Source organism: Neomonachus schauinslandi, chromosome 4 (genome assembly GCF_002201575.2).
Source record: "Neomonachus schauinslandi chromosome 4, ASM220157v2, whole genome shotgun sequence".
Taxonomy (NCBI): domain Eukaryota; kingdom Metazoa; phylum Chordata; class Mammalia; order Carnivora; family Phocidae; genus Neomonachus; species Neomonachus schauinslandi.
In genome coordinates, this window is record NC_058406.1 from 172,014,840 (window position 1) to 172,041,345 (window position 26,506).

Below are 26,506 nucleotides of genomic sequence, written 5' to 3' on the forward strand. Positions count from 1 at the left end.
GAGTGAAGTAAATCCGGAAATGGTAGACTCTGTTGGGATTGGGGGGGGAGCTCTGGGTCTACCCGGTGGCGGCAGCATGCACGGGACTGGAGGTGGGTGCTGTGTGCAGTCAAGAGGAATCGTGGGACAAAGGAAGTCCTTAAACACCCTACAGAAACAAACACTGCAATCCAGTATGGCTTATTCGGATGCATTTACCATGAAGCTACTAGAAATTCAACCTACGAGGCTACTCTTAAATGTTAACAGGATCGGCTATGTTGACTGTGTGCCCCTCCCACGGCCCTCCCCCCCAATCCCAACAGAGTCTACCATTTCCGGATTTACTTCACTCCGAATATTGCTCATCATTTGTTACTCCTGCTTTTCTCAGCCAGAACATACTACATGTAAATGAAGATTTTAACCCTTGATCCATTTTGTTTGTACATTAAAATAACTTGAATTTGCTTCTAAGCCAGACTACTACAATGCATCTACAAAAGCTTGCAGGAAAAAAAGGAGAGAGAAAAGAAAAGGCTAATAAGTAGAGTTATCTTTTTTTCTGAAATTAACTACTTTGTGTTTCCCCTTGCCCCGACCACCCCCCAACCCATTATGCATTTAAAATTTTACAAAGACTTGTAAAAAAGTTAAATGGAATTTGGCACCTTCAGAAAAATCAAAAGGGAAACTAAGATTAGAATGTGCAGAAAGAAAACGGTCAATATTTACAAATTAAAAGATCAAAGTTATGTCAGTTACATATGTTGCTTTTAATTCTTATCTAAAGGTGTCGAGTACTTTCAAAAGAGCTGTATTCTGAGTTGCCTACAAAATCTTTTGTCTGATTATAGATTGGAATGGATCGAGACAAATTAGGTTTTATGAATTAAACAGTTCCTTCCCCCACTGGCAGCGTTTCTTGGGAGCCTAGCGCGCCTACGAGAAGCGAGGGGCTGAGCGGTCGTTGGTCGTGGTCTTCTTCAGTTTCACGCCCCTTCGGATGGCGTTCAGCATGTCTTCCCCTTGCGGAGTATCTCTCGGGCTCAGCTCTGCAGCGTCGCTCTCCGGGACCTGGCCTGGGGAAGCAGTGGCACTTGGGGGATCCCTCTCCTGGTCTTCGGCCTCGCTCTCTGGAATGGCCTGTCTGTGCTCCTCGGGGATACTTGGCTTCGGGCCTGGGAGAGGAGGGTTGACGGAGGCTTGGCCGCTCCACATGGAGGAGGGCATGCTGGTGACACCCTGGGGGCCCTCGCCCACAGACGGCGACTCGGGGCTGTGCTCACCCCTCTCCTCTGGCCCGTCCGGGGGCGCGGGCAACACCCCAGGGAGGTCTGGGACGGTTGGGGTCTTGACGGGGATCACGGGGGTCTTGATGGGGATGGGGCCGGCTCCGATGGTCCCCCGGCGGACAGAAGGCTTGGTGGAAGGGGTCCGTCGGATGGTTGCAACCCCCGGGGTGACCATAGCAGGTCCGAGGGTGGTGGGGAGGCCAGCCGTTGAGGCTGGGCGCTTGGCCTGGAACATCCGTCGGTAGGACTGGCTGATGTCGCTGTTTCTCGGGATGGTGGAGGATTTGTCAAACTCCTGCTGATCTGCCTCCTGGTCGCCACTTACAGAGAAATAATCATAATCTGAAACTGATGATAAGATTTGATTAGGGCTCTCCGCGGCAGCAGCTCTGCTTTTCGGTTCTTTGGTGTCGGAGGAACACAAAGGCACAAGAGGCAAGATGCTTTACCCGCCACCTCATCCCCAGCCTCCCCCAATCTCTGCACCATCCTGAGAAGCCCTCGACGTCCGAGCAGTCCCCGCAGGGAGCTTCGGTTCCCCGCTCTAACCCTGGGTCCCAGGACGGCAGCGGACGCCCAGAGCGGGCTCGCGGCCTCCCAGCGTCTCCCGGAGGAATAAGGGGGCGGGCGGGAAGAGACGAGGAACTCCACGCCCCCGCCGGTCCCGAAGCGGACGTGAGGATCCAGCCTCCGCCGGACTACCACCGCCCGCCCGAGTCACGCGTCGGGCAAAGGCGGGAGAGAGATCGGAGCCCCGGGCGCCGAGCCCCCGAAAACACGCGCGGAGTCAGGCTGCAGCCCGAGGCGTGCGCGCTTCGTCTCGGCACCCGGGCTCCCGAGGGCGGTGGGGCTCAGAGCGGGTCTCTGAGCCGCCGCAGCACCCGCCGCGGCACTGCGGGACGGCCAGCAGCGCGCCCCGGAGGACCCCACGCACCGCCCGCTGCCCCCCCGGGACAGCAAAACGGCCCTGCGGGGGCCCACGCAGTCTGAGGAGCTTGGAGCGACGGGCTGCAATCGGATCGGTCCCCCCCCCCACACACACACCCCTCCTCTGGCCCCTGGGCTGCCATCTGGCTGGCGCGCGCGGCGCTGAGGGACGCAGGGCTCCCGGGGGACTGGGCGGAATGGGTTCCGAACCCGGGGCTTCGGGCTCGGGGCGCCCTGACCACCACAGAGCGCGCGGCGCAGTCGCTGTGGCTGCGCGGCCCCCGCCCAGGAGGGAGGCCGCCGCTTCTCCTCCGCCGGCACCGCTCGGGAAGCGCCGCCGGCCAGCCCGGGCTGCCTCGTACCTTGGGAGGGGATGGTGTCCTCCGAGCAGCACGGGGTGGTGGTCTGGGTGCTGTAGCCGCTGGAGCACTGCAGCGAGTCCCGGCTGCTCCTCTGGGTGTCCAGCTGGAGGCCCCGCGACAGGGCCAGCGCCAGTTCCTCGCACGCCTCCATCTCCTCACCAGGCTGCAGCGGGGAGGCGACAGGGACACAGACAAGCCACCAGGGCCGTGAATCCCCTGTCCCATGTCCCCAGAGCCGTTCTGCGTTCTTCAAGTGGGAGCCTCAGTATTACTCCTAACCCGCTCCCGTGAACATCACCCGTCTGTGGGTCCTACCCAGGCTCTAGAAAGTTCCAGGAGTCCGATTTCAGTGCCAGGCTCTTCCCTGGGGGCCCTCTCATCACTACAGAACAGGGAGTGGGGGGACGGGGCTCAAGCCCCTCCAGTGCCGGGCTGACTCGGCCCCCTGTGCCGGTCAGCACACGGCCGCCAGCCAGGGCTAGAGGGGTCCAACCAGCTGTAGCGAATAAAAGCGTCACCCTGGGGCGCCTGGGGGGGCTCAGTCGTTAGGGATCTACCTTCGGCTCAGGTCATGAGCTCAGGGTCCTGGGATCGAGCCCCGCATCGGGCTCCCTGCTCCGCGGGAAGCCTGCTTCTCCCTCTTCCACCCCCTCTGCTTGTGTTCCCTCTCTCGCTGTGTCTCTGTCAGATAAATAAAATCTTAAAAAAAAAAAAAAGCGTCACCCTGGTGGCAGCTGACACGGTCATGCTCCGCGGTCTCTGCGCTTCGTCAGCCGCTGCGGGCGCGCCACCCGCGGCGGTGGGCCCTCCTCCACTGGGGTCTGGCTCCCGCTTCTCCTTGCGGCGCTGTAGGGTGTTCACCAGAGGCTGGTCGTAGGGTCCTGGCTTGGCCCAGTCCTAAGCAGAAGGCACGCCGTCAGGCGCCTGGCCTCCGCCATCTGGAAGGCTGTAGAAGCCTCCGGACAGCTGCCCACAGAAGGCAGCCGCCCTCTGGGGAAGCTCGGGCTAGGACAGGCCAGCAGGCCCTTCTACTGCGTCCTCACCCGGCTCTAAAAGGAGGGACTGGAAAATCCTTTGGCGGGGGGCCCCCGGGAACCTCCCCTTTCCTCCTATCCGCCCAAAGATGAAACACCCTCACCAACCAGGCAGGTACCTGTGGGTGACTCTTAGTTAGTAGCCACCTGCAGCTGACCAACTGTCTAAGGTGTCTGAAGGCCCCAGCCGGTGGACAGCACATGCCCCGGGGACCAGGCCCTCCCTGCGGGTGTCTGAAGGGACTCCCTCTCCTCCAGCCCAAATGGCTTCACTTGAGCCAAGCGGCCACCAGGGGGCACTAACGGGAGTCAGCCCCTCCCGCTGAGGCTGAACCTCTGCCTCCAGGAAACTGGGCCTGGGCCCCAAAGGGCACCCGGGAAGTGCCCCCCTGAGGCCCTCACAGAGGGAGGGAAGGCCTCTGGGGTCAGCAGAAAGATTTTTGAGGAGCATGAGGGGTCCACACTACTTGTGAGGGATTAAGTCAAAATGCCAATGCCACAGCCTGGCGTCACCTACTATTCAAAGTAGGGACACCACCTCTCAGAATAGGATTGGACTTGCTAGGAACTCATTTTAAAACTTTGTTTTTGTATTAAGGCAAACACATTTTGAGAGTAAACAAATGAGACTAAAAAATAAAGTCTGCATTTACTTTTGAGATCAAGCATGGTAAGCCAACCAACCCCCAGTTTGCATTATGGTTCTGTTGCCGTGGCCCAGTAAGGGACTCGAGGGGCAAGTCTGGGGCACGCGGCCGGGGAGGGCAGTGGCTCCCAGCCCCTGCAATACTGACACCCCGCAGCGGCCCCCAGCAGCGCGGAACTGCACACGGCCCCGTCGGGCGCCACCGTCTGCCCGGGCTGAGGGAAGGTGCGTGACAGGGAGCCTCTCCCATCTCAGCTCCGCGTGGAAATTTCTCCCTCAGATCTGCCTGCTGCTTTCTGGTTCTTCCCGGTGGGAACTTTCTTAGGGAGAGGGGTTCTATGGGGAGGAAGGCAGAGTGTGGAAGGGAGGGCTGAGGGGGGTCAGGATGAGGGATCGTGGGACAGAAGTGGGGGGAGCACAGCCATGAGAGGGGGCGGAGGGAGAGGAGAGGAGGGGAGGGAGGAGAGACACAAACCTTCCAGCTAGGGATCTGAGATGACGGGAACATGCCGGGCCCAATGGTGTGATAATGAGCGAAGTCTGGAAGGTGGACAGAGGTGACCCGAGGGAGCAGGCGGGAGGCAGGCGGGCAATGAGGGGAAAGGCTTGCCCCCACGGGCCCCACATGGGATTCACTTGGCAAACTACAGTGAGAAAACCCGTTAGACAACTGGAAACAAAACAAACAAAAAAGGGGGGGGGAGAAAGGAAAATAAAATTAATATAACAGGATGAGTGTGGAGGTACAAGATGGCATTGACATTCAAGGGAGGAGGGGACCGGAGCCTTTATCCGGCAAACAAGCGGCGGGGCTCTGCTGCTCGTGGATGATCCGTGGGGCGGAAAGGGCCACGGGGCAAAGAGTACCCGTGGGACACCAGGCAAGTGCTCGGTCAAGGACATAACTTATCTACATTCTGGAATAGTGTGGAAATTGACCAGCGTCCTTCACTTGTGGCGTTCCCAATGGTTTTTGATCATTTAGCCAACGAAGCAGAGTTTCAGGGTGATCGTGATCTGCTCATCTCATTATGCAAATTTAAACATTCTCAAGCGTCAACTAAATCTGTTCATTCTAGGTTTCCGAAATCATCACACTGTTCAGGAGCAGATTCCAAATCGGGGTGAAGAGGGAGGAGGGGTCAGCAAACTAAAAGGCAGAAAAGCACACAGGCTCTGATGCAGCGGGAGGTCCCATCGGGCGGTGTGGCTACGGCGACAAGGGGGCTACAGTGGGGGAGGGGGCTTGGGAGGGCAAGGGGGAGATGGATGAGCACACGGCATTGTTCTGGGAAGGAGCCTTCCACCTCCGAGTTCCCCATACCCCTTCCTCTCCCTCAGGACGAAGGCAAGGTCGTGGCTCAGGAGCCCGGCGCCCATTCAAGAAAAAGCCCTCAGCCTTGTCCCTCTCTCTGTCCCCAAGAGTGGCTGCTCAGGGTGTGCCTTTGGTTGATTTCAAGTTTCAGGTCCCGGCGGTGACGGCCACTGGCGGGCGGGGAGGGGGGGGCGGAGAAGGGTGGCCGCGGTGGCCGGGGGCCCAGCCGGTCACCTTCTCTGTGGACGCCCAGGCGCCCATGGTGGAGCCTGAGCTGACCGAGGTGGGCGAGCTGCACTCGCTCACGGACTGGCAGGTTTCCGAGGCTTCGGAGGAGGCCGAGCTGGACGAGTTCTGCCGGCAGGGAGGGACCACGAGCCACCAGAAGTAGCAGGAAACCGAAACAGAAGATGGGGCGGGGGGAGGGCACGCACAGAGAGACAGAGAGAGAGACAGACATTTACACAGAAGAGGGAAGGATGAGAGAAGCAGAGGGTTAGGGTTATTTTTTTCCCCCAAGACTGCACACACACACACAGGCTTCCAAGCCCTCGAAAAGAAGCCGGAGACGCGGCAAGGCCCAGACCTGCCAGGCTGTCAGCGCCCCGCAGCCGGGAGCCCAATTTGGGTGTGTCTAGTCTGTGCAGGGCGCGGGGTCAGGGGCGGGAACTCCCGGTGTTCCCTCGGGCATCTCTCCTCACGCCACAAGCCCAGGTCCCAGGGGGGGCCTGCCTCTGGCATCTTCCAGGTGCACAGGCCCCTTTATTAGCTGAGGACTGACACCCCAGCCCCCCTCCACACACACACACACACACACCCCCCTCCGGGTCGGGCTTTGGCTCCAACGTCTCCAACTCCCCGCCTCGCCCCTGGTCACATGCAGTCTCTGCACCCATGAAGGGCGGTTTCCAGCCCCTCTGAAGCTGCATCTTCACAGGACAGGTTTTTAGGTTTCTCTGCCTGGGAAATGATTCTGAGGTTTGGGACAGTGAAGCCCTGAGCTCAGCGCAATGTTTCCAGTGGCCATTCAGGGAGGGAGGAAGCATCTGGAGCGGGCCCATTACAGAAAGGAGGTCTGACTTGGGACAACATCCCTTCGTGCCGATCTTTATTGAACCTCCAGTCTGGGGGTCACCCCCTGCCCCGCCCCGCCGTCGGCCAGGGTCTGTGCTCCCAGGTCAGTCTCCTGACATTCAGTTCAGGCAGGGACTGGGCCAGGGGGCTCACCGATCCGTCTCAACTTTCTAGTCCTGTCCTGGCACGTGGCAGGTGCTTCGAATTACTGAATGGATGCGTGACAATGACCATCTCTTCCGTAGAAACTGGGTCCCCTGGGATAGTGCTTTGGGCACACCCAGGTATTTGCTCTAAGTTTTGTTCACAGCTAACTGCAATCTCTGGCTCGTCCTTTCGTTTAAATAAGCCCAACCCTACTGGGGTCTACTATTACTTCCCCCAAAGTGTTCCCACATCCCCTGCCAAGGAGGCCGGACTCATGTTTCTGTCCACTTCTTTCACCGCCAGAAAAAGAAGTTTCCGCCAACCATCTCCATCCGGGCTCTCCATCCTGCAAGCAGCGAGGCTCCAAGAAGACACTCTGCCGCATGGGGCCCCGTGGAACCACAGCAAGGACAGGCTCCCTGGCGGGTGCCCTGGCAGCCCCTCAAGCTCGGGGTCTGGTGAACCGGTCCCGGATCCAAAGTTTGAGGGGTTCAGATCCAAGTAACGTTTCTGTCACTTCTCAGTGGGGGAACCTTGGGCTTAATCTAAACCTCAATTTCTTTCATCTTTAGGGATCAGTAACATCGAACGGAAGAAGACGAAATGAGACTTTGTATCTAATGGATGACGATAAGGCGAAAGCATATGTGTATGTGTGCGTCTGTGTCCAGAGAAGCCGGTTATCTCTGTAATTTGCCAGGGCTGTTCATTTTGGTCCCTCCAATTCAAGTCTGTTCAACTTGAAAAAAAGCCCATAAACCAGTGCAGGGCTGTGGGTTCCTATTTCCTTTGACTTCTCTTTGTTCTTCCTAAAGATCCTCTCACCTTGATGGAATGAACAGCTCTAGGATGAGACCCTCACCACAGACACAGCCCCACTCCTGGGCCTAAGGCACTAAGGTACGACTTGAAAAGAGCACAGGTAGGAAAACGGGAGAATTCTTAACATCCTCCATCACTCGGCACTCACTTCGAGCCATGAGACTGAGGGGAGCAATGAAGGGGTCTTGCCGCTTAGAGATGTGTGTTCCCTTCCTCACGTCCTAAATAAATGCTCCGGCCTATGTGAGCTGTACTATTTCCTTAAGCTTCCCCTTTACCTTACAACTATAAGCAGCCCTAATGCCTTTTTGTAAAACTAGAATTCTCTACTAAATGCTGCAGCATCCCTCAGCTTATTAAGACTACCCTAGAGCTGCTAGCCAAGCAGATCTTGGGCACCAGCTTTCAGATTTGAGTAAATCCCCACACGCCACCTTCTGCTTCCCTCAGCGTAGCCGGAGGCAGAAGCCTCGCTTCAGCCTGACCCCCACACACAGTGCGACAGGAAGGCTGGAGCGCAAGGCCTCCCCTTTCGTAGAAAGGAGCGTCAGCACACGATACCGTGTTAACGTGTCCGCTGACTAACAACACACACAGAATTCGGCCGCGCAGAGGAACAGCCTTGGAAGAATCGCACATCCCTGTTTTGCTTCCAACCATTCACACTGCTTTCAAGACACACAGGTGTGGTTTAGTGCGCACACGGCGGCGACAGGCGGGGGGCACCTGACAGACCAAGCCAGAGCACCCCCGCGAGGACAAGCACGTTAGAGCTTAAAGCCAAGGCTCTTGGCCCTCGATGTTTCTGTGTGAGGTCGAGTCTCCATCCCAGGAGGACAGAGTGAGAGTCTCCTGAGAGGGCTGGAAAATGCCGGAGGGCCCACCGAGCTGAGAGCCTCTGGGTTCAGCAATGTCAGGCAAGTCAGGCAAGTAGCCTTCTGGCTTAAATTCCCACAACACCGCAGCTGCTTCCTCTCCAGGAAGTGCCCCCCAAACACTCTTCCAAGGACGCCTTACGGCTGAGAAGGAACAGAAAGGGCTCTGGATCAGTCATCAGAAGCCCTTGTTCCTGGAGCCCCCCCGCCCCCCGCCCTGCAGGTCACATGGTAGCACAACGTGGGGAAGTCACATCTCTGAGCCCGTTTCCACAACCGAGTAGGCGTAAAAATACTCCCCGTAGCTGTCGGAAGGACAACAGGGACAGCATGTGGGGGGCCGGGGGGGGGTCCTAGGGTGGTGCCGGGTACACGGTAGATACTCGGGGACTGTGGCGCAAATTGGGTACCTGTATAAACAAGACAAGCACGTGACCTTCTGAGTCCACAGGCTCCCGGACCAAAGGCTGTGGGCAGCCCCAGAGAGCACAGAGGGCTCCCCAGCAGATGGCGCGCGGGCCGCTTACAAAGGGGGAAGCCGGGCCCCTGCTGCTAGGGGACGGGGGCTGGGGGAGGGGGAACCGAGAGGGCAGCAGGGGGAGGGCGTGCCAGTGCCCCCTCCAGCCCCTGCCCCTGCTGCAACCGCTGGCCTGGGCTGCGCTGGGTCTAGCGCCGCCGCCTAACCCAGCGGCGGTTGAAAGAGTCCCCATCGTCCCTCCTCCCGGGAGCAGAATGCCAACAGAACCCATCCGCAAGGGCTCTCAGGATCCACTCTCTTTCTTGCACCAGCTGCGACAGGGAACCGGGCAGTGCCCCGGAAGGCTTCCAAGAATCTCCACCGCTCAGAGGGAAGCAGAGAGGGCGGGAGGGGAGGGGCCGCCCTTTGCACCAATGTCGTTCCTTAAGCACCATGCTGAGCCGGACACTTACAGGGACGCCACAGGGTGGTCCGTCTCCCTGCATAAGAAAACTCCCCAACCCAACGGGGTGACGCGACCATCACCACCATGGAGACAGGCTTCAACCCCAACTTAGAGTTCTTGCCCTTTGGGGAAACAACTCCTCTAAAGGTGACAGCTGAGACCAGAGGTCTCTTGTGGCAAGAGGACAGGGGTCTGTTAGAGCCGACGTCCCTCCCTGGTTGCCGCCACGGGCGGGGGCCCGGGCACTAGACGCCACAGCCGCTTCTGGAGCCGGGGCCCCCTTACCTGGCCGGGGGCCTCTGGCGGCATGGGGGACGGTGACTTAGACTGGAAGGCGTCCTGGGAAATGAATCCTGAGTCATGGGAGGACACGCTGGACAGGCGGACGGGCGCCTGCTGGGCCAAGTTGGAGCTGCGGTAGCGGTAGTGGGAGCTCGGGGAGTGGGAGTGGGAGCCGCTGGAGCGCGAGTCGCTGCTATTCACACTGTTCAGGCTGCTGTGGGGGCAAGCAGAGGGGGCAGGCGAGGGAGGGAAGGGGGAAGGAGCGACGGGAAAAGCGGGGGGGCGGGGAGGGGCGAGAACATAATGCAGTCAGCTACCTGCCACAGAAGAGCGGGGCAAACGGTAAGGCACGGTTTCAAAACCAGCAGATGGCTCAGCTAGCAAACAAAAGCTTCTTCACGTGAGCAGGGGAGAGAAAACTAGAGTTATCATAAAGCAGGAGTCTGCCGGGACTCACTTCTCTGATGGTGCCACCAGGTGACCTTAGCATGGAGGCCCATGATTCTGAAGAGTCCAGTGCTACCCGATTCTGCCACGTCATCTACCACCAAAGCTACAGACCTAATGTCTGCGGCAGGAAAAGATGGGGCTAATCGTCTCTGCTCAGCAGCTCGCAGAATCCCATGACCCTGTAGCAAAAACCATGAGGCTGCAGCGCCACCCGGTTAGAATATGCGAGGGTCTCCCTTAGATGGACCATCTGGGGCCAGGAAACCAAGGTCAACCGAGACAACCGACGCCTTGGAAGTGCCGGTGCCAAGGGACTCCTCGAGGTGACTCCATCCTACACGAACCTGGTTCAAGACCATCATAAAGAACATCAGCAAATCCACTCAGTGTGTCCATGTCACCGTGCTGTACCTCTTATTAACAAAGTTGATGCTTTAATGAATGGCTTTACCCTGACCACAGGAATCTGTGACAGAATCTGTGGGCTGGGTGTGACCGGCACACCTGGAGAAAGGAGGGCAGCTTTTGACACCACCAGGGAGTCAGTGCTAAGCTGTTTGCTTCCGAGATGAACAGTCAACAGAATGTCGAGAAGTGATACACTCCCTGGAGGTGTTGTTTGCTTCCATTTCCACCTCTAACGAATAACGCTCTGCACGGTAATTACTCAAATTACGAAAACCAGAAACCTGAACAGAGTTCTGTGGTCCCAACCGAGATATAAAGTACAGTTGTAGAAGTATCAGAAGGGATAGAACAAACAACCCAGCCCAGGATTAGAAAGTTTGCGGTTCTGCTCCTGGCAAGAGAGTCTTGTCAAATTTCGCCAACGCTGACAGCTAATGTGGTCAAGGCCGTGTGACTGCCCCAGGCTAGAATCACTTGGTGTGGACGCTCTGAAAGATACAGGGGAGCGTGCCAGAGGAAATGACTGCGGCTGGGGATGATCATCATAATTTTTGCTTCCCCTCTCCCCCCCCACAGCCTGCCAATCAGCCAGAAGAGGGCATCTGCGCTCCACCAAGTTCATAGCTGATGCCGTCAGTGCTACGGGATTTTCGACTGAAGCTCACACTCTAAGAGAGACAAGATACTCATGCAGCTTCGTTTTATACCAGTGAGATGGTTTTCTTGGTTACCAAACTGAAAACCCAGTAGATTTGTCAAAGACACACACACACACACACACACACAGCCTACAAAAGAGGACACTAAATCAACCAACATTTTCAGGTTCCAGAATGTCAGGATGTAGCGTTTTCAGTCTGAAATCACTGTTCAGTGTTCACTAGACACGCTCAAATATGAAAGGACACACACACAAGTGTGTACAGAGACACAACCGGACACAGATTTGGCAGATCCAACCTGCTCTTTACTCTCAACACTCATTCACAAGAAGGGGAAGGTCATTTGGCTTCGGAAAGCCCAAGAAAAAGATTAGTCGGTCAAGGACACCAAGAAGGATCAGTGATGCATGGTGAACCTTCCATCCTTCAAGAAGAGGGCAGTAAACTCTGCAGTCAGCAAGCCAAGAATGCTCAAACAGAAAACTGCTAGGAAACAATTCTGCAGATGGCAGAACTATTCTAGATGCTTCTCGAGTGTGTCAGGAGGAGCAGGGTCCAGCATGACTTACCTGCAGACGCTGGACTTGCGGGACATGGTCGTGCTGGGGGAAGAGGGTGGCGTCTGGTACGACCAACTGTAATCAGAGCCTTTCAAGTCCAAAATCACCTAAGGGGACAGAGCCAAGTGGGTAAGCAATGAGCTGAGCAGGGAAACGTTATCCATCAAATCTTTACCAGTAACATCAAAATTCTGCCATCATCCAGAGGTATAATGTAAAAACTGTTGTTCAGGTCTTTTTTTAAATTAAAGAGCCATACTACCAATCCATCAATGTCCTCATCCTTTTTCTGACACAAGCAAAAATATAAAAAAAATTGCAGGGGGAGGGAGGGGACCATGAATATCAGTCTAGAGAGAGAGAGAAAGACAGACAGATTGATTTACAGTTACAGATGAACAATTTACAAGAGTCATTTATAATCCAGGCTAGAATTTATAGGATTTTTGTCTTCGAGAACTACAGGTTCAATCATGGTTTCAGGATTGGTTGATCTTGCATTTTAGCTGCTTGATATTTGGTGGTCACTTGTGCCCTATCTGACCACAACTTGATATTTGAAAACCTGGCAGAATCAGGAGCAAAAGCCAATTCTTTCGCAGTTACTTCTGCATCTGGCTCCCCCGCCTGACAAGTAAGTACATGAATGTGAGGTCTACCTTTCATTCTTACAGTAGATGCTCAATAAATGTCTATTTATTGAGTCAATGCATGCCGGCTGTGTTTTAACAAAAGCAATTTCATAGAACGGAAAATATACACTCTTGTGTTTGTCTTTGGAGTTGGTTCTCCAGGGAGGCAATAAGAATTTTGTACAAAGGGCAAAAGCCAGCACGTGATTCATCAGCTGTTCCCACCTGATATAATGTTACTGTCATGTGAACTAAATGATTAAGCATGAAAAATGTCATCTTTTTCATAAGAGAGAGCCTCACGCATTAATTAATTAGAATGGGAGAAATTCAGTGAGACTGGTTCACAAGGATGACCAAGATCACGGTCATGTTCCTACACGAGTTTATTTCTAGAAGAGAGATAAACACAATGGTTAAGACCACGGGCTCTTGACTACTTGGTTTAAATCCCAGTTCTGCCACTAATTAGCTAGGTGAACCTGGCTAAGTGACTTTATCTCTCCGTGCCTCACTGTCCTGCTCTATAAAATGGGAATAACAGTAAAGATTAGCTGAGGAAGTCTATGCAAAGAGCCTAGAACACTACCTGGCCCACAGCAGGTGCTCTATAATGGCTCGCAGTGATGACGACTATGTATCACCATGTGAAACACCGATAGGATTTTAAATGGGATAATGCCTCAAGGAACCCTCAAGACCTTGAACCTTTAGGTCTTTGGTTTGCTCTCTTGAGTGCTCAACCCACGCCTCCTACCTGTTCACTTGAGGACGGCAGTTTGTGAGGGTCCATGGTCAGGCTTTTCAGATCTTCTGATATGGTCTGAAGGTGAGTTATTTCCCCTAGCATTGAGATTTCTTCTTCCTGAAGGACAGTAATGCACAGCATGTTGTCACCATGAGTGATTCACTTCCTTGTCTTGGTCCAACTGTTTCTCTGTCTAACCCTTTCAGCGTTTCAGAAAAGGCGCCCGAGACTGGTACATCTGTGTTGAAGGCACTACCGCCTTCCCTCTCTCTTGGGAAACACAAAGGGAAAAAGGACTCTGCCATAATTATGGAGTGACCGTGTCCCCCAGACATGGTGAGCAAGTCAAAGCAAACACGTGGCCTTCCTTGCAGTGCTGGGGGTGGGGGGTGGGGGGGGCTAGCACACCTGCTCAGATGGTCCGCCTGCGTATTCCCACGGGATCCTGCAGCACAGCCCCTCCACAGGCTGAGGCCCTGCTCTGAAGTCACTCCACTTCAGTGGCTGACCCGAGTGGGAGTGATTTGGGTCCGGATCGGATAACGGATCTCTGTGACAGCCCACGTGTGCGCAGTACCGTTAACTATCCCCCTTCTCTCTTGTGTTTTCCACCAACTTAATAAACGGCAAGCGAGACAGGAGCAGGAGACTACGGAAGGGAGTCATCCGCTCCACTGAAGTGCCAAGCTGGGACTGCAGGCCTGGGCAAGAATGAGCCACGGACAAGTTCTATGCTCAGAGGCTGACTCATATTTGGGCATTTTGCTAGGGCTGAGGGAAATGAGCTGGTGTCTTACCAGCTTCAAGAATGCTGACAGCAGAAGTCCTCAATTATCGCATGGAAATGATTTACTTAAAAAATTAAGTCTGCACTGATTCATTGAGGATCTTCCCATATTAATTTCACGGTCACTCACTGGTGTTGAAGTCGGCCACCGAGTCTCAAAACCACCCGAAGGCCTTGTTTAAAACCCAGATTGACTGGGTCCCCACCGCAGAGGTTTGGATTCAGAAGGGTCTGGGTTGGGCTCAAGAAGCTGCATTTTTTTTTTAAGGTTTTATTTATTTATTTGACAGAGAGAGATACAGCAAGAAAGGGACACAGCAGGGGGAGGGTCAGAGGGAGAAGCAGGCTTCCTGCTGAGCAGGGAGCCCGATGCGAGACTCGATCCCAGGACCCCGGGACCATGACCTGAGCTGAAGGCAGACGCTTAATGACTGAGCCACCCAGGCGCCCCAAGAAGCTGCATTTCTAACCGGTTCCCAGGGGACGCTGCCGGCCTGGGGCCCACCACACCTTAAGAACCACCCTGCAAGGCCTTCTTGACTTGGGGAGAAAGAGTAAGTGAATGACCGGTGCTAAGAACCGTGAACAAGGGAACGGCGACCCAGAGAGCGTCACCGGCCTACGGAAGCACTTCCGCCATCACGATCCCTGACACGCAGCAAATTCCCCGGGACTCAAGGACGGGTGGATGGATAAAGGAAAATCTCCTCCAAACTGGCAGCTGAAGCCTTCCAGAGCTTTCCACTAACTTACAATCACTGGCCGCAGCATAGCAATGAAGGTGCAGAATCGGCCGCGCTCCTCAATCAAAGCCTTCCGGACCGCCTGCTTTTCTGTTTCTTCCAGCAGGAGATACTTGTCGTTGACATCCTGGAGAGCACTGTCCAACTGAGGCTGGATATCGCCTCTCCCTGGAAACAAAACAAAGGCCCGAGCGTGGCTCGCTGAAACACCAGCCCTAAAATAAATGCCCTTCCTCCCTCAAGTCCTGGCCAGAGTGGACATCACCTCTTTCCCGGACTCAAAACAACTATTTAAGGATACTCAGGATGTAAGGTCGCAGTTTTCCGAGGACCGGCCATTTCCGGTTGTTTCCAACGCCCAGAGGGCGCCTTTATCCTCCCGACGAGGAAGACTTCCTGGGTGACCCCTCCTGACTGGCCTTCTTGCCTTGTGCAACCCCACAGAGACTTCTGCCAACAAAACCCCAGACGTGGCAGCCAGACAGTATTCTTTCTTTTTAGAACATTCCGGAGAGCCTAAGGGATGAACAAGGTGAGGGCCTGTGGTTGTTTCCCAAAATGGGTACACACTGGTTTGTCGGGTCAGCCGCAATCAAAGAGCCTGTGTTCGGGCAGAAGCTCCTGTCCCTGAAGACAAAGATGGCAAGCCTCCGCTCTCCTGTCTCGGGGAGGCCCCTGGGAATCCCTGGCAGTCAGTGTAACTCCCCAGTGGAGAGTCCTGAATGTTCCTCTTATAAAACAAGCCCAGGAACAAAAAGACCTACAGTCAGGTCTCCGCTGGTGAAAACCTAAAGGTAGAGTCAGTGCTAAGCCTGCCCCGTGTGAGGTAATCCCCAGCCATGTCCACAGACCCAGTGACGATGAGGCAACCATTTCTAGGGTTTAAGACAGAGTGTTAACCGTTTATTTATTTATTTTTTTTGAGTGGTAACCTTTTATAAAAACTCGAACTTTCTAGAGTCAGCAAACTATCTCCATAAATAAAGTTTTATTCGCACACAGCCACGCCCACACGTTCATACACCGCTATACCTGCTCTTGCTGCAAGAGCAGAGTGGAATCGTAACACACACCGTATGGCCCCTAGACTAAGAATATTTACACTCTGCTTCTTCAGAGAAAAGGTCTGCTACGCTAGAAGATGAACACAGGCACTGTGTCAGAAGGAGAGGCGACTGCAGACCTGATTTGTAGGTGCGGACAAGGGGGTGACCACCCGAGAGCCCAGCTCAAAGGCTTCTGTGCTCACGTCCCCACGCAGGGGCTTTGCCTATCACCTGAACAGAGAAAACATTTCTAAACCCCTTCAGGGCAGGGCCTTGGAACTCTCCCCGCCCAGCCCCTACCCATGACAGTGCCATGTGTGTATACAGCAGGCGCTCAATAAGCGGTCATTTTAACCACAGAATGTTAGAGACGGAGGGGGCCTTCAGGGTTGTCCAACCTGCTTCTGTTTCGGTAGAAGCGGAGGCCTCGAGAAGGTGAGCGGCTTGTCCAGCATCATTCAGGGAAAGCTGGAGAGCCAGGACAGAACCCATGCGGCCTGACCCCCCGGAGGCTGGACTCCTCCTCCTCTGCCCCACGGCCTCAGCCGCACGAAGGAACCCCACTCGCCTCCTGGCAAGGGGCCTGAGCAGTCACCGTCTGCCCCTCTTTAAAAAGATGTAGAGAACGTTAAATGCAATGTGCTATTTGGTCTGAACAAGGAACGGCTCAGGGGAAATTGCCTCGAAAGTAGGAATATGTTCCATGTTTTCTCTCATAAGCAGATGAGAAAGCTTAATTTGGAGCAAGAGGTGGTCAGGCTTCAAGAACATCCCAACAGAAAAGGTCTCTGGATTTTATTAAGGAAAAGTCACTTCCTGGGCGGGGATGAGGTTGTAGGTGAGCACGCACAGGGAAAATCCTACGCAGTCAAAAGTCACCCCTCAAAAAGCCTTGGACGGCGGGTAAAGCACAGTGAACACAGGATGAGCAACTCTCGCGAGGCAAGGGAGCACAAACACATGATGGCTACAACAGGCAGGAGTGAATTCCATGCAGGGGTTTGATCCAACAATTCCCTACGGGAGAGCTTGCCTATGTCCAAGCTGACTGCCTACCCCTCAAGATAATTCTAGCACCTCCTACAGGTTCCCCACCACTGCCTCTGTGTCTCCCCAAGGATGCGGGGCGTCATCCCCACACGGAAACCTGGTTCCACGCATCTGCAGCAGCAGGGGACCCAAGAGAGCGCACGCCCCTTCTCACCAGGGACTGGCCAGGGAGGGGACAGGTGCTCCCCACCAAGGACATCCACTGTCCGCGGGCACACGCTCTAGGAGGGAAGGCTGGGGTGTCATCGGCCCTATGAGAAATGGGGGCTTTCTCTTCCACTCTTAAATTACTGCTTTGTGCAGCTGAATCCACAGACACCGAAGTTGGACCTGGCACAAGCCTCCAGTAGTCAAGCCCTGGGACGCTTTCTCAATATTCTCTGCTGTTCTGCAGCCCACAAAACCGCCAGGCCCCTCTCCGGGGCTGGTCTAAGGCCTCTTTAAGTCTTTCCATCCTTCTATGATGTTCTAACAAAACGTGGAGGGCCCCAGGCATCAGAATGTTCTCAGTTGCAGCGGACGAGGGTGGAGGGGAGTCGGGAAGATAGATTAAAACCCACAGTGCTTGACCAAGTCCACCGGGATGTGCTTCGATTATGGGAGCAATTTCTCCTCATATCAGCCTATAAGAAATTAGGAAAATGTGGCTCTTCCCTTCCTTTCACAGGGTATAAAGCACATTTCTATCTGCAATTAATTAACACTGACTTTTAAGCATATACCTCCATAGGAATGTAAAGTGACGGGGACCCAGGTCATCTAATCTGGTAAATATAAATTTTAATTATTCTATAATTACAGCAAAGTTACCTTAAATATGTATTATATTATAATTAAAAGACTTTCAAATTGTAGTATTCTAAAATCAGTATAATCTGTAAAGACTGCTACAATTATAGGCAGTGAGTACATTTCCATTCAGATATATCATAACCTAGAAACACAACGTGTATTTCTTCAATTCACCAACACAACATATAATTATATTTATAAAAAAACCGTGGAAGAAATTATTCCATGTCCTAGTTGGCTGCACTGGTTTTAAGACACAATCCAGAGCTGTATGGGTGCTGAGCCAACATACAAAAGCCCGTTCTCATGGCTCCTGCCAGCAACGTTCGGGGAGCCCGGGCCAACTGGCCCCACGCAGCCGGCCCCTCCAGCTCCCACTGGGCTGGACTCCATCCTCTCGGCTCACCTCTGCTATGGCCACCCTCCCTGGGTCACCTCCATCTCTAGTCTGGACAGCTACAATGTCCCCTAATTTGTCACCTCCTATGCCCGCCCAGGGCAACGCCAGATTACTTGCAAAATGCAAAGTACTGCTTCATTTCAATAGCTCCCGGTGCTTTCAAGAAAAGTCCAATGTCTTCAACACCGCCTGCCCGGCAAGGCATGCCCGGTCAGCCCATCCACTCACTGGCAGCCTCTTAGGAGCCTTCTCAGGCTACACTCTCCCTTCCCTCCTCCCCTCACCTCACAGGCCCTTCTCCGGGGTCTGGGGTCCGGGGTCCGGCTCCGTCCCATCCTCATACATGCTCTCCTCCTCGCACCCACCTAAGCGCCTGTTCACCTGGCAACTCTCCAGCCTTCATGAACATCCTTTTTGAACTCTCTCACCCGATTGGGTTTTCTTACTTGATCTCAGAAGTCCTACACGGATCCCAGAGGACTCTCCTCCCAGTATAAATTTCCTCTTTATTTTTTGAGGTCTTCGATTGATGCCAGTCTGCCCTACTGATCGGGAACCCCACGGAGGTTTCCGTTCAGTGCTGTACCTTCTCACCCAGCACATGTGCCTGAAGACAGGCACCCAGATATCTACCAGTGAATGAGGCACAGATAGAAAAACTTGGCCTGAGATTGCTCAGTGGCCTTGACCATCCTGCCCTTAAAGGGCCTAACGCTATAAAACTCACCAATCCCAGGACAGCCAAGCAGCCACAGCGGGCCTTCCAGACAAAATTCCTGAGCAAAGAGTCGCTTACAACCCTTTCCCTAAAGCCCAAGTCACCTTAGTCTTGAGAATTTCTTTGCCCCACCGCCAGTTTCCAGGCCTTGGTTGTATTCATGCTGGAGAATTCTAACGAACAATAGCCAGGAGTCCTTTACTCCCCCAGAAGTCATAGGATGGTTCTCTTTACAGAAAATGCTACTGGGACAAAGTACCGATAATTGGCACATCATGGGCCAAAGCAGCATCCCTAAAGGAGAAAGGATTTCATTTTTTATTTTAATTAAGTAGGGAGAGTTTATAAAGCTGTCTAGAATGATAGGAAGATGCTGTATCTTCCAAACATTTTATGTTTTATTTTCCTTAATCTTTACATCAATGTTCAAGGCAGGAATTAATACCCCCCATTGACAGAGGGGAAAACTGAGACCAAGGGAGGCAAAGTGGCTTGCATAGAGCCACCGAGCTAGGAATGGGCATGGCTAGACTCCACCCGGAGGTCTTTCTTGTTCAGAGGCCCATGCTCTCTACTTCATGCTCACAGCAAGCGTAAACCCTGCACACAAGCTGCCAGGAGCTACGTGCTCTGTGTCCTCAACAGCCCGAAGGAAAAAGCCAGTCAACTGTGATGAGCATGATCCGGAACCTCCCAGCCACTCACACACACACTGTAGCCCACACCTGAGCCCAGGGGCTGAACCAAGCTAGACACATTCTCAGGCAAAGGGCTTTCTGACAGGGAAGAACCAGCGCAGGACACACGGGGTCAAGACCACTGTCAGGAAAATACCCGAAGTCATCTCCTTCTCCTGAGAAAGAAGTACAGGGAAACCAGCAGAATCCCACAAGGTGACTTCCACCTGCCCCTGACACACACACACGTGCGCACACACACACAACAGCACTTCATCGGAGGCACCCACTTGTTCACATTGCTCTAGCTCACAAATCATATGGGACGGAAATACTGAAATTTGGGATACAAATACGGAAATGGACGTGCAAGGTGAGGCTGGGGGTGGGAATTGGAATGGTAATTCCCCTTTCCCATCAAAAGGCGGCTGTCCTTGTCATCCGGGTATAAATCTTCTGCTCTGCTATCCTGTAGCAGTTTTTGAGTGATTGCCCAAAGGGAAAACCACTGCAAATCAAAAGACTGATAGATTTGATCAGACCAGATTGAAGGCTTTTTGACTTAGCATTTTCAAACTCAGTTTCTGTTATTCTTTCGCCAGGCTGTGCCCTCCATGTCCCCCCATCTGTGAGATGTAAATGACCGTCCCTAGCTCGCACGGTCGTCTGGAGACCACAGGAGGTCACTCACAGGAGGCAGTCAGCCCAGCGCCCGTGTGTGGGCCGATGATCACTCTGTCCGATGCCATCAGCATCTCTGAAGCCATCCTCCCCGCACTGGGCGCCTCGGCAGGGGACAGTGTGTGGGGCACACGGGTTGTTTTAAAGGAGCTTTCAGTTCCATGTCCTCTGTGCTGTGCAGAAATGCATAACATCCCATCATCCATCAGGATGAATCCGTCAGGATTCGCTGGCCCCTGAGCAATCAGCTGTTTAATCGAAGCAAAGACAGGCTCGGAGGACAACTAGGAAATGTCCCCTGCCAACCCGTGGCTCAGCACCCGTGGTGTCTCAGGATCCTCGGTCATTGAAAGGAGTCCTCCTCCGTGGTCAAGGACACGCTCTCCCATCCATCACCTGCTTGCCTGAAATTTGCCTCCCCTTCAACTCCTCTTTCTCACATTTCCCCTAAAAAGCTCTTGAACCCACCTGCCTCTCTCCGTCCCTGGGGCCACTTCCCCGAGCCCTGGCCACGGTCATCCCCCTCCTGGACAGCAACAGCCACCTGGTCGTGGGCATCCAGCTGGGTCACTACCTAATCCAAATGCACATGGTCACAGAAGAATTTGCTAGAAGCCAAGGAGCCTACGAGGGCTTCACTTCTCCGAAAGTCACGTCTTGAACGTGGTAGAAAGGCTGTGAGCGGTCAGCCAGCTCACCCGTGCCTTGGCCTGCAGCTGAAGGAAGATGCAAGACCACTCCCATCCACGGAAGGTCTCGATATACAGCACGTCCTTCCGTCTTCCCTCGGCACGGGGAGAACGTGAGCCCAGCATCTAGCCCCCGACAGGACGCCTAGCGGGCACCACTCCATAGTAACTGAATCGAACGTCGACGAAACCCACCTCCAGCTTCCAGCCGCGCTGCTGTTGTGCAAGCCTGCCCCCGGAACGCACACTCCTCTCTTCTCCCACCCGCCCCTTTCTCTACAGGCACTCTTGATTCAACCTTCAGGAGTCTGCGGGAGTGTCGCCTCCTCCTGGAAACCTTCGGCTCCCCCAAGCAAAATCCAGCCCCTGCCTCCTCCGTAAGCACCAGCATTTTCTTCATAACGAACTGTATTGATGTTGCCATGTCACAGGGTTGTCGTAAGACGTTAAGGTGTTGTCTTAGAACAGAACACAAATGTCCATACATCTGGTCTTTGCCCCAGTTCCTGGCACAGAACTTCCCCAAAGCCTTAGAATTTCCAGAATGGCAGGAGTGTCTCTGTCGTGCTAATGAGGTGACAAAAAGGGTAGGGGGCTAGATAGACAGCTGCAGGATGGGAGATGCTGGCCAGGAAAACCAACCAGAGGATTAGAGGCTTGAACTTTCGGGCCCCACCTGTGACCTCCAGGGAGGGGAGAGGGAGTGGGCTTTCAGTCACCAATGGCGGATGCCTACTCAATCGTACCTCCGTAATGAAGCCGGGGTAAAAACATGAACGGCCGGTTTCAGGAGGAATTCCTGACCGGGAATATACCGACGTGTTGGGGGGGGTGGTAACCCCAGGGAGGCCCGGCCGCTCTGCACGCGACCCACCACCCCCCTGTGCATCTCTTCACGGGGGGGGGGGGGGGGGGGGTGTTCATCTGTATCCTTGAGAACAAACCAGCAATCCTAAGTACAGTGCTTCCCTGAGTTCTGGGAGCTGTTTTAACGAATTAGCAACCCTGAGGGGAGTCCATAGGAAACCCTGACTTCGAGGTTGGCAAGGCCAAAGTGTGGGCAACCTGGGGACCCCCACTTGTGGCTAGTGACTGAGGTGGGGGCGGTCTTGTGGGACTGGGCCCTTAGCCTCTGGGACCCATGCCAACTCTGGGTAGTTAGTGTCAAAACTGGGTCCAGTCGTAGGCGTCAGACAACTGACGTTAGAACATAAATGCCTTTGCCACCCTGGGGACAGCTTGGGGGCAGAGGCCACTTCTGCTTCCTTAGCTGCACACAGGGGCTATCGGGGGGTGGGGGGCACTCATACCTAGCTCCCTCAATGGCTTGCTGCACGGCACGCATCCGCAGTCCTCCCGCAGGATGTTTATGAATGACAGAGACTGCACCAGCTGGGAACTAATTAGCCTGTGAAAACCGGGGATGGCTTGCAGCTCTAGCGAGGCAGACCTGCCACCCCCACCCCCCTGAATCACCGCACCAGCCACTGAGGAGGTGAAAACTACACCGTGTAAGAAATCAGTATTGCAAGCAAGCTGTTCTTTGATTTCTTGGCCTTTCCACTGGGCTCCTGTTGTATCCCCTCCAGGCCACTGTAAATACCTCTCCCTTGGCTCCTAAAGGCAGCCACAGGGAAGCCAGGTGCTCCAACCCATGACAATAGCCTCACTGTGTTAAGGGACAGTTCAGCATTTCAGCTCCTGGGGTCAGCCAACCAGAGTCGCAGGCGAGGCCCCTGGTGAGCTGTGTGGGGGTGAGGCTTTCCCAGAGACCAGCTCTGCAAAGGAAGGGGGTTGGCAGCTCTGGGCCCCCGGGGGGTTGGGGGGGCGGTCTGCGTGGCCTGTTTTTACCTACAATTCTCAGCTGTGAAATACGGCCAAAGAATCCCCCTGCCTCTGAGGACCACCGGCTTTCTTCTCCAATGTGACAGCCCTTTGCGGGAGTTTCTCTGGGTTCAATTCCAACATCTCTACTGATTTCAGGCAGGGACAGCCTTCTGGAATACCGCACCAGTATAAAAAGGAAAATTCGCCACTCCTGCTTCCACCAAGGTGGAAGGATCGGGCTGTCCCCTGGCTGTGCTTTTCCCCACCGGCCCGCTAGCCCAGGGCTTGGCCTCCAAGGGCTGGCTGTGTCACCCACCGGCTGGCTGCGCCTCTCATTCTGCCGGCGGCTCTGCCTGGTGCTTCCGAGGGCCATGACATCTGTCACGCTGTGGCTCCCTAGTGCTGACCCATTATTACAAAGTCCTTCACTGTCCATGTCGCACAGGTCTTCCCATTAAGGCTGGTACCCATTCAATCACTTCCCGCATAATTAAATGTGCGTGCTCCTGGAATGCCTTCCCCAAGACTGGAGCAAAGCCATGACTCAACAGCCTTCCCTGCTGCGTTACAGCTGGATCCAAATCCCCAGACACATCGCAAGGCTGCTCATGGCCAAACCACCTCCGAAGGCTGAAGCCATCACCTGCTCCCAATTTCAGAAGGAACTGTTCCAGCTTCAGTTTCCACAGAGCAATCATCTGTTCGGGCCCAAAGCACACTCTTACCATCTGCACTGGTGTGAGTGCAGATGGGGGAAGCAGCTGGACCACGGGCCAGCCCCTCACCACCTATGGCAGGATTTAGGAAGGACGGGGGCTGGGTTGTTGCTCTGCAGACAGCCGACACGTGTTAGTGAGGTGGTGACCGCAGAGAGTAGTCAGAGATTTCCAGGGCCAGGTCTTGGAACCTAGACAGCCAGAAGCAACCGGGGGGGTGGGGGGCCCCTCTGGGCTCCATCCCGACTCCAGTGGCCCAGGAGGTCCTAAGGGGCTGGCAATTCCTGATGACTCTCAGAGGCACACCCAGGACACAGGTGGTGGACAGCCGTGCGGGGCCCCTTGTGCCAGCCACGCCAGCTTCTGAGCAGCCGCTTGTCCCTCAGGCTCAGCAGCAGGAACAGAGCAAAGAGGTCTTCTTTTTGAAGAAAGCCGGGCAAGAAAGCCAGGCGACCCACTAACAGCTCAGACTGTAGATGTTTAGGTGGGAACTCCCTCTGGGGAAGAGGGCTCCTAGAACTATCCCTCTTCCAGAACCAAAGGCAGGGGTGCCTGGAAGAGACCAAGACACGTCGTTTTTACCACAGAGGCAGGGAGAACGATCCACACTGACTATAGGTCTGAGGGGCATTCTGACAGTGGTTTCTGCTGGCTTTCTAAGTATAGAAGAAACACGCGCGGGGACGTGGGCATACACCTGCTGTGGCCGTGGGACGCATAAACCACGCTCCTGCTGGAAGGCACTCAGCACTGATGGCGGAGAAGTTTAGTCCACTTTGGAGTCTGAGCACAAATGAGGCCCAGGCATGGAACCCTCTGGAGGCAGATCGGGGTAGCCAGGGAGCTGAGGCCGAGCAAGGGAAGGGATCCCTGTGGATCTCCTATGGGTCCAGTCCACCTGTGGGGAGACTGGCAGCCTCCAGAAAAGCTGACTCAGTGTAGCACATACCCTTGCCCTCAGAGTGCCCCCTCGCTCCATGGTCACCTTTGACCAGGGTTTCGGTGCTCCCGTCTAAATGGTGACAGCCATGTGTGGGCATACACTGTCCCCTCTACCTTGAGCATCCCTCGCCCTATTTTCCACCAGCTGATCCCTTTCCATCTTGCTCACTATCACCTCCCTGCCTCCAGGCTGAGCTGAGTTCCTTCTTTGCCCACTGCTATACCTTTTGCTCATACTCCTCACAGCGCTGAGCACACCAGACTAAACTAGCTGGCTTATTTCCACTAGAGTCTCAGTTCCTCGAGGGGGCAGGATATCCCTGCAGAATACATTTTGAGTTGTAAATTCCTTCCCTCATGGAGGCCTCCAGCCAAGCTTATGAAGGAACCCAGGGTTCAAGGTAAATACTTCTAAGTAGACCAAAGGAGAGTTTCATTTATATATTTTTTTCTCTTATTGAACCAGAACATTTTAACTAGTGTGAAACTGTGTTAAAATGTAGATGTCCAGGTTCAAAAAGGATTTAAAACTTGTAAAAAAAAAAAAAAAATTTTTTTATGAGGGCTTCAAGCCATACTGCTCTCTTATGTCTTTATGCCCAAGTTCACTGCTATGATTACATGTCACTGTGGCTTAGCCTTGTGGACCCTGCGAGAAAAGAAACAGAGGGAGCTGTGGCGATTTCTCCTGAGATGAGCAGAGGTTAAGCTATGGAGCCAAAGGGCTGTGTTGTTTCCTTCCTCATCCCCAACCCTACTGCCCATCATTCAAAATGAATAAAATGCCCAGGTTACTCCACAGACGGACTCAGGCCAGGCTCTTAGCGAAGGTTCTAGTAAAACTCATCGTAAGGACACCTATTGTACAGTTCCTTTTATATGAAATGTCCAGAAGAGGCAAATCCACAGAGACAGAAAGCAGATGAGTGGGTGTCCGGGGCTGGGGGCAGGGAGAATGGGGACTGGCTGCTCAAAAGGCAGGGGGTGTCTTTTCGGGGTGGTGCCAATGTTATGGAATCAGTGGCGATGGTCGCACAACACTGTGAATGTACTACAAGCCACAGACACGTACGCTTTAAAATGGTGAATTTTAGGTTATATAAAGGTGATCGTAATAATATGCAAAAAAAATTTTAAAAAGGGGGGGGCTATCTTACCTTCCTCCCAAAAGTACACTAAATTTTGTTCAAAGTGTTTCACATTCACAACATTGAGGACTGGAGAAGATCATTGCTTATAAAGTTGGGGAACGACTAGGCCAACGTCACCATGAGGGGAAGCAGAGACAGAGCTGGGTCCTATGCGAACGACAGCAGACCATCTCGGCCCCCCACCTATCACAGGAGACCCGGGCCACTCGGGTGTTTGTTGGAGAGGACAGATTCCAATTCAAAAACCTCTCTGGAGCTGTTCGGTAAAAATGGTCTCAGAGGACACTCAGCACACTCAAGGCAAGATAAACCACACGGACGCCTCAGACAGACCTTTCCGAGACAGAGGGTATAGCCACGAGACTCCAAAAGCAAATCACCCAGAGAATGAAGTTCAACATTCAGTCAAGAAGAATCACTGGGATTACTGAATTTGAAGATCTGATACCTTTGAAATGAAACATTTCACAAACTCCGCTGAAATAAGAAATACTTCCGTTTTTTTTTTTTTTTTAAAAGACAACAAATTATTCATTTTGAAAAGAACTAGATGGTCCTGGGCAGACAAAGTTAAAGAAATTTTGCTAGCCAAATCTGATTTGGGGATTATTTTGAGGGTTTATTTAGTGCAGTTCTACACATTTTGTGATATAAATACACGCATACATATATACTCAGATATATATGTATGTATAAATACGTTTATTTCCGGTGCAAATCACTCTGTATTTCTTCTTTCCATGAGTCTAATACTGAATTATGATGATGCAAAGGCCCTCAGGATGTTGGGCTAACCCGTGAAAGGGCCAAACACCGAAAAAGGAAAATGATTAAAACACACATAACACACACGATTGTCTTAAAGTTATGGAAAATTAAGTAGGCACAACTGATTGTTCTGAGCTGGCAGGAAAACTTGGGCAACTAGCATAGGTCTGGACAACCACGGAAAGCCCACAGCAAGGACCACATCGTGACCAGCCACCAGAGAGTTGGGATGGTAGACTTACCGAGAGCGTCCACTGGCGGGGGGCGCACGGTGAGAAAGTGCAGGATACACAATTGACACAAAAAGGAAAATAATAAAGTCAAACTGGGATTCGAGCAGCAGTCTTACCTTCCTTTCATGTGTTAAACAGTCCGTGG

The 26,506-nt window shown here is 53.6% G+C and overlaps 1 protein-coding gene across 12 annotated transcripts in view; it reads right to left on the minus strand.

Moving 5' to 3' along the window:
- Positions 1–46: 46 nt before the first annotated feature.
- MTSS1 (MTSS I-BAR domain containing 1) overlaps positions 47–26,506 on the minus strand; it is a 157,669-nt gene continuing 131,209 nt past the window's right edge. The window contains exons 7-15 of one of the 12 annotated variants that reach the window (XM_044914668.1): positions 26,371–26,382; positions 14,682–14,839; positions 13,151–13,258; positions 11,771–11,868; positions 9,685–9,892; positions 5,793–5,912; positions 3,287–3,460; positions 2,564–2,726; positions 47–1,622 (exon numbers count right to left, since the gene is read on the minus strand). In XM_044914668.1, the coding sequence (XP_044770603.1) occupies positions 922–1,622; positions 2,564–2,726; positions 3,287–3,460; positions 5,793–5,912; positions 9,685–9,892; positions 11,771–11,868; positions 13,151–13,258; positions 14,682–14,839; positions 26,371–26,382 (1,742 nt within the window). In that variant the 3' untranslated portion in view covers positions 47–921. Of the gene's footprint in view, positions 1,623–2,563; positions 2,727–3,286; positions 3,461–4,718; positions 4,914–5,792; positions 5,913–9,684; positions 9,896–11,770; positions 11,869–13,150; positions 13,259–14,681; positions 14,840–26,370; positions 26,383–26,506 lie in introns of all 12 variants that reach the window. The other 11 variants (XM_044914663.1, XM_044914667.1, XM_044914665.1 and 8 more) reach the window with 11 other exon arrangements.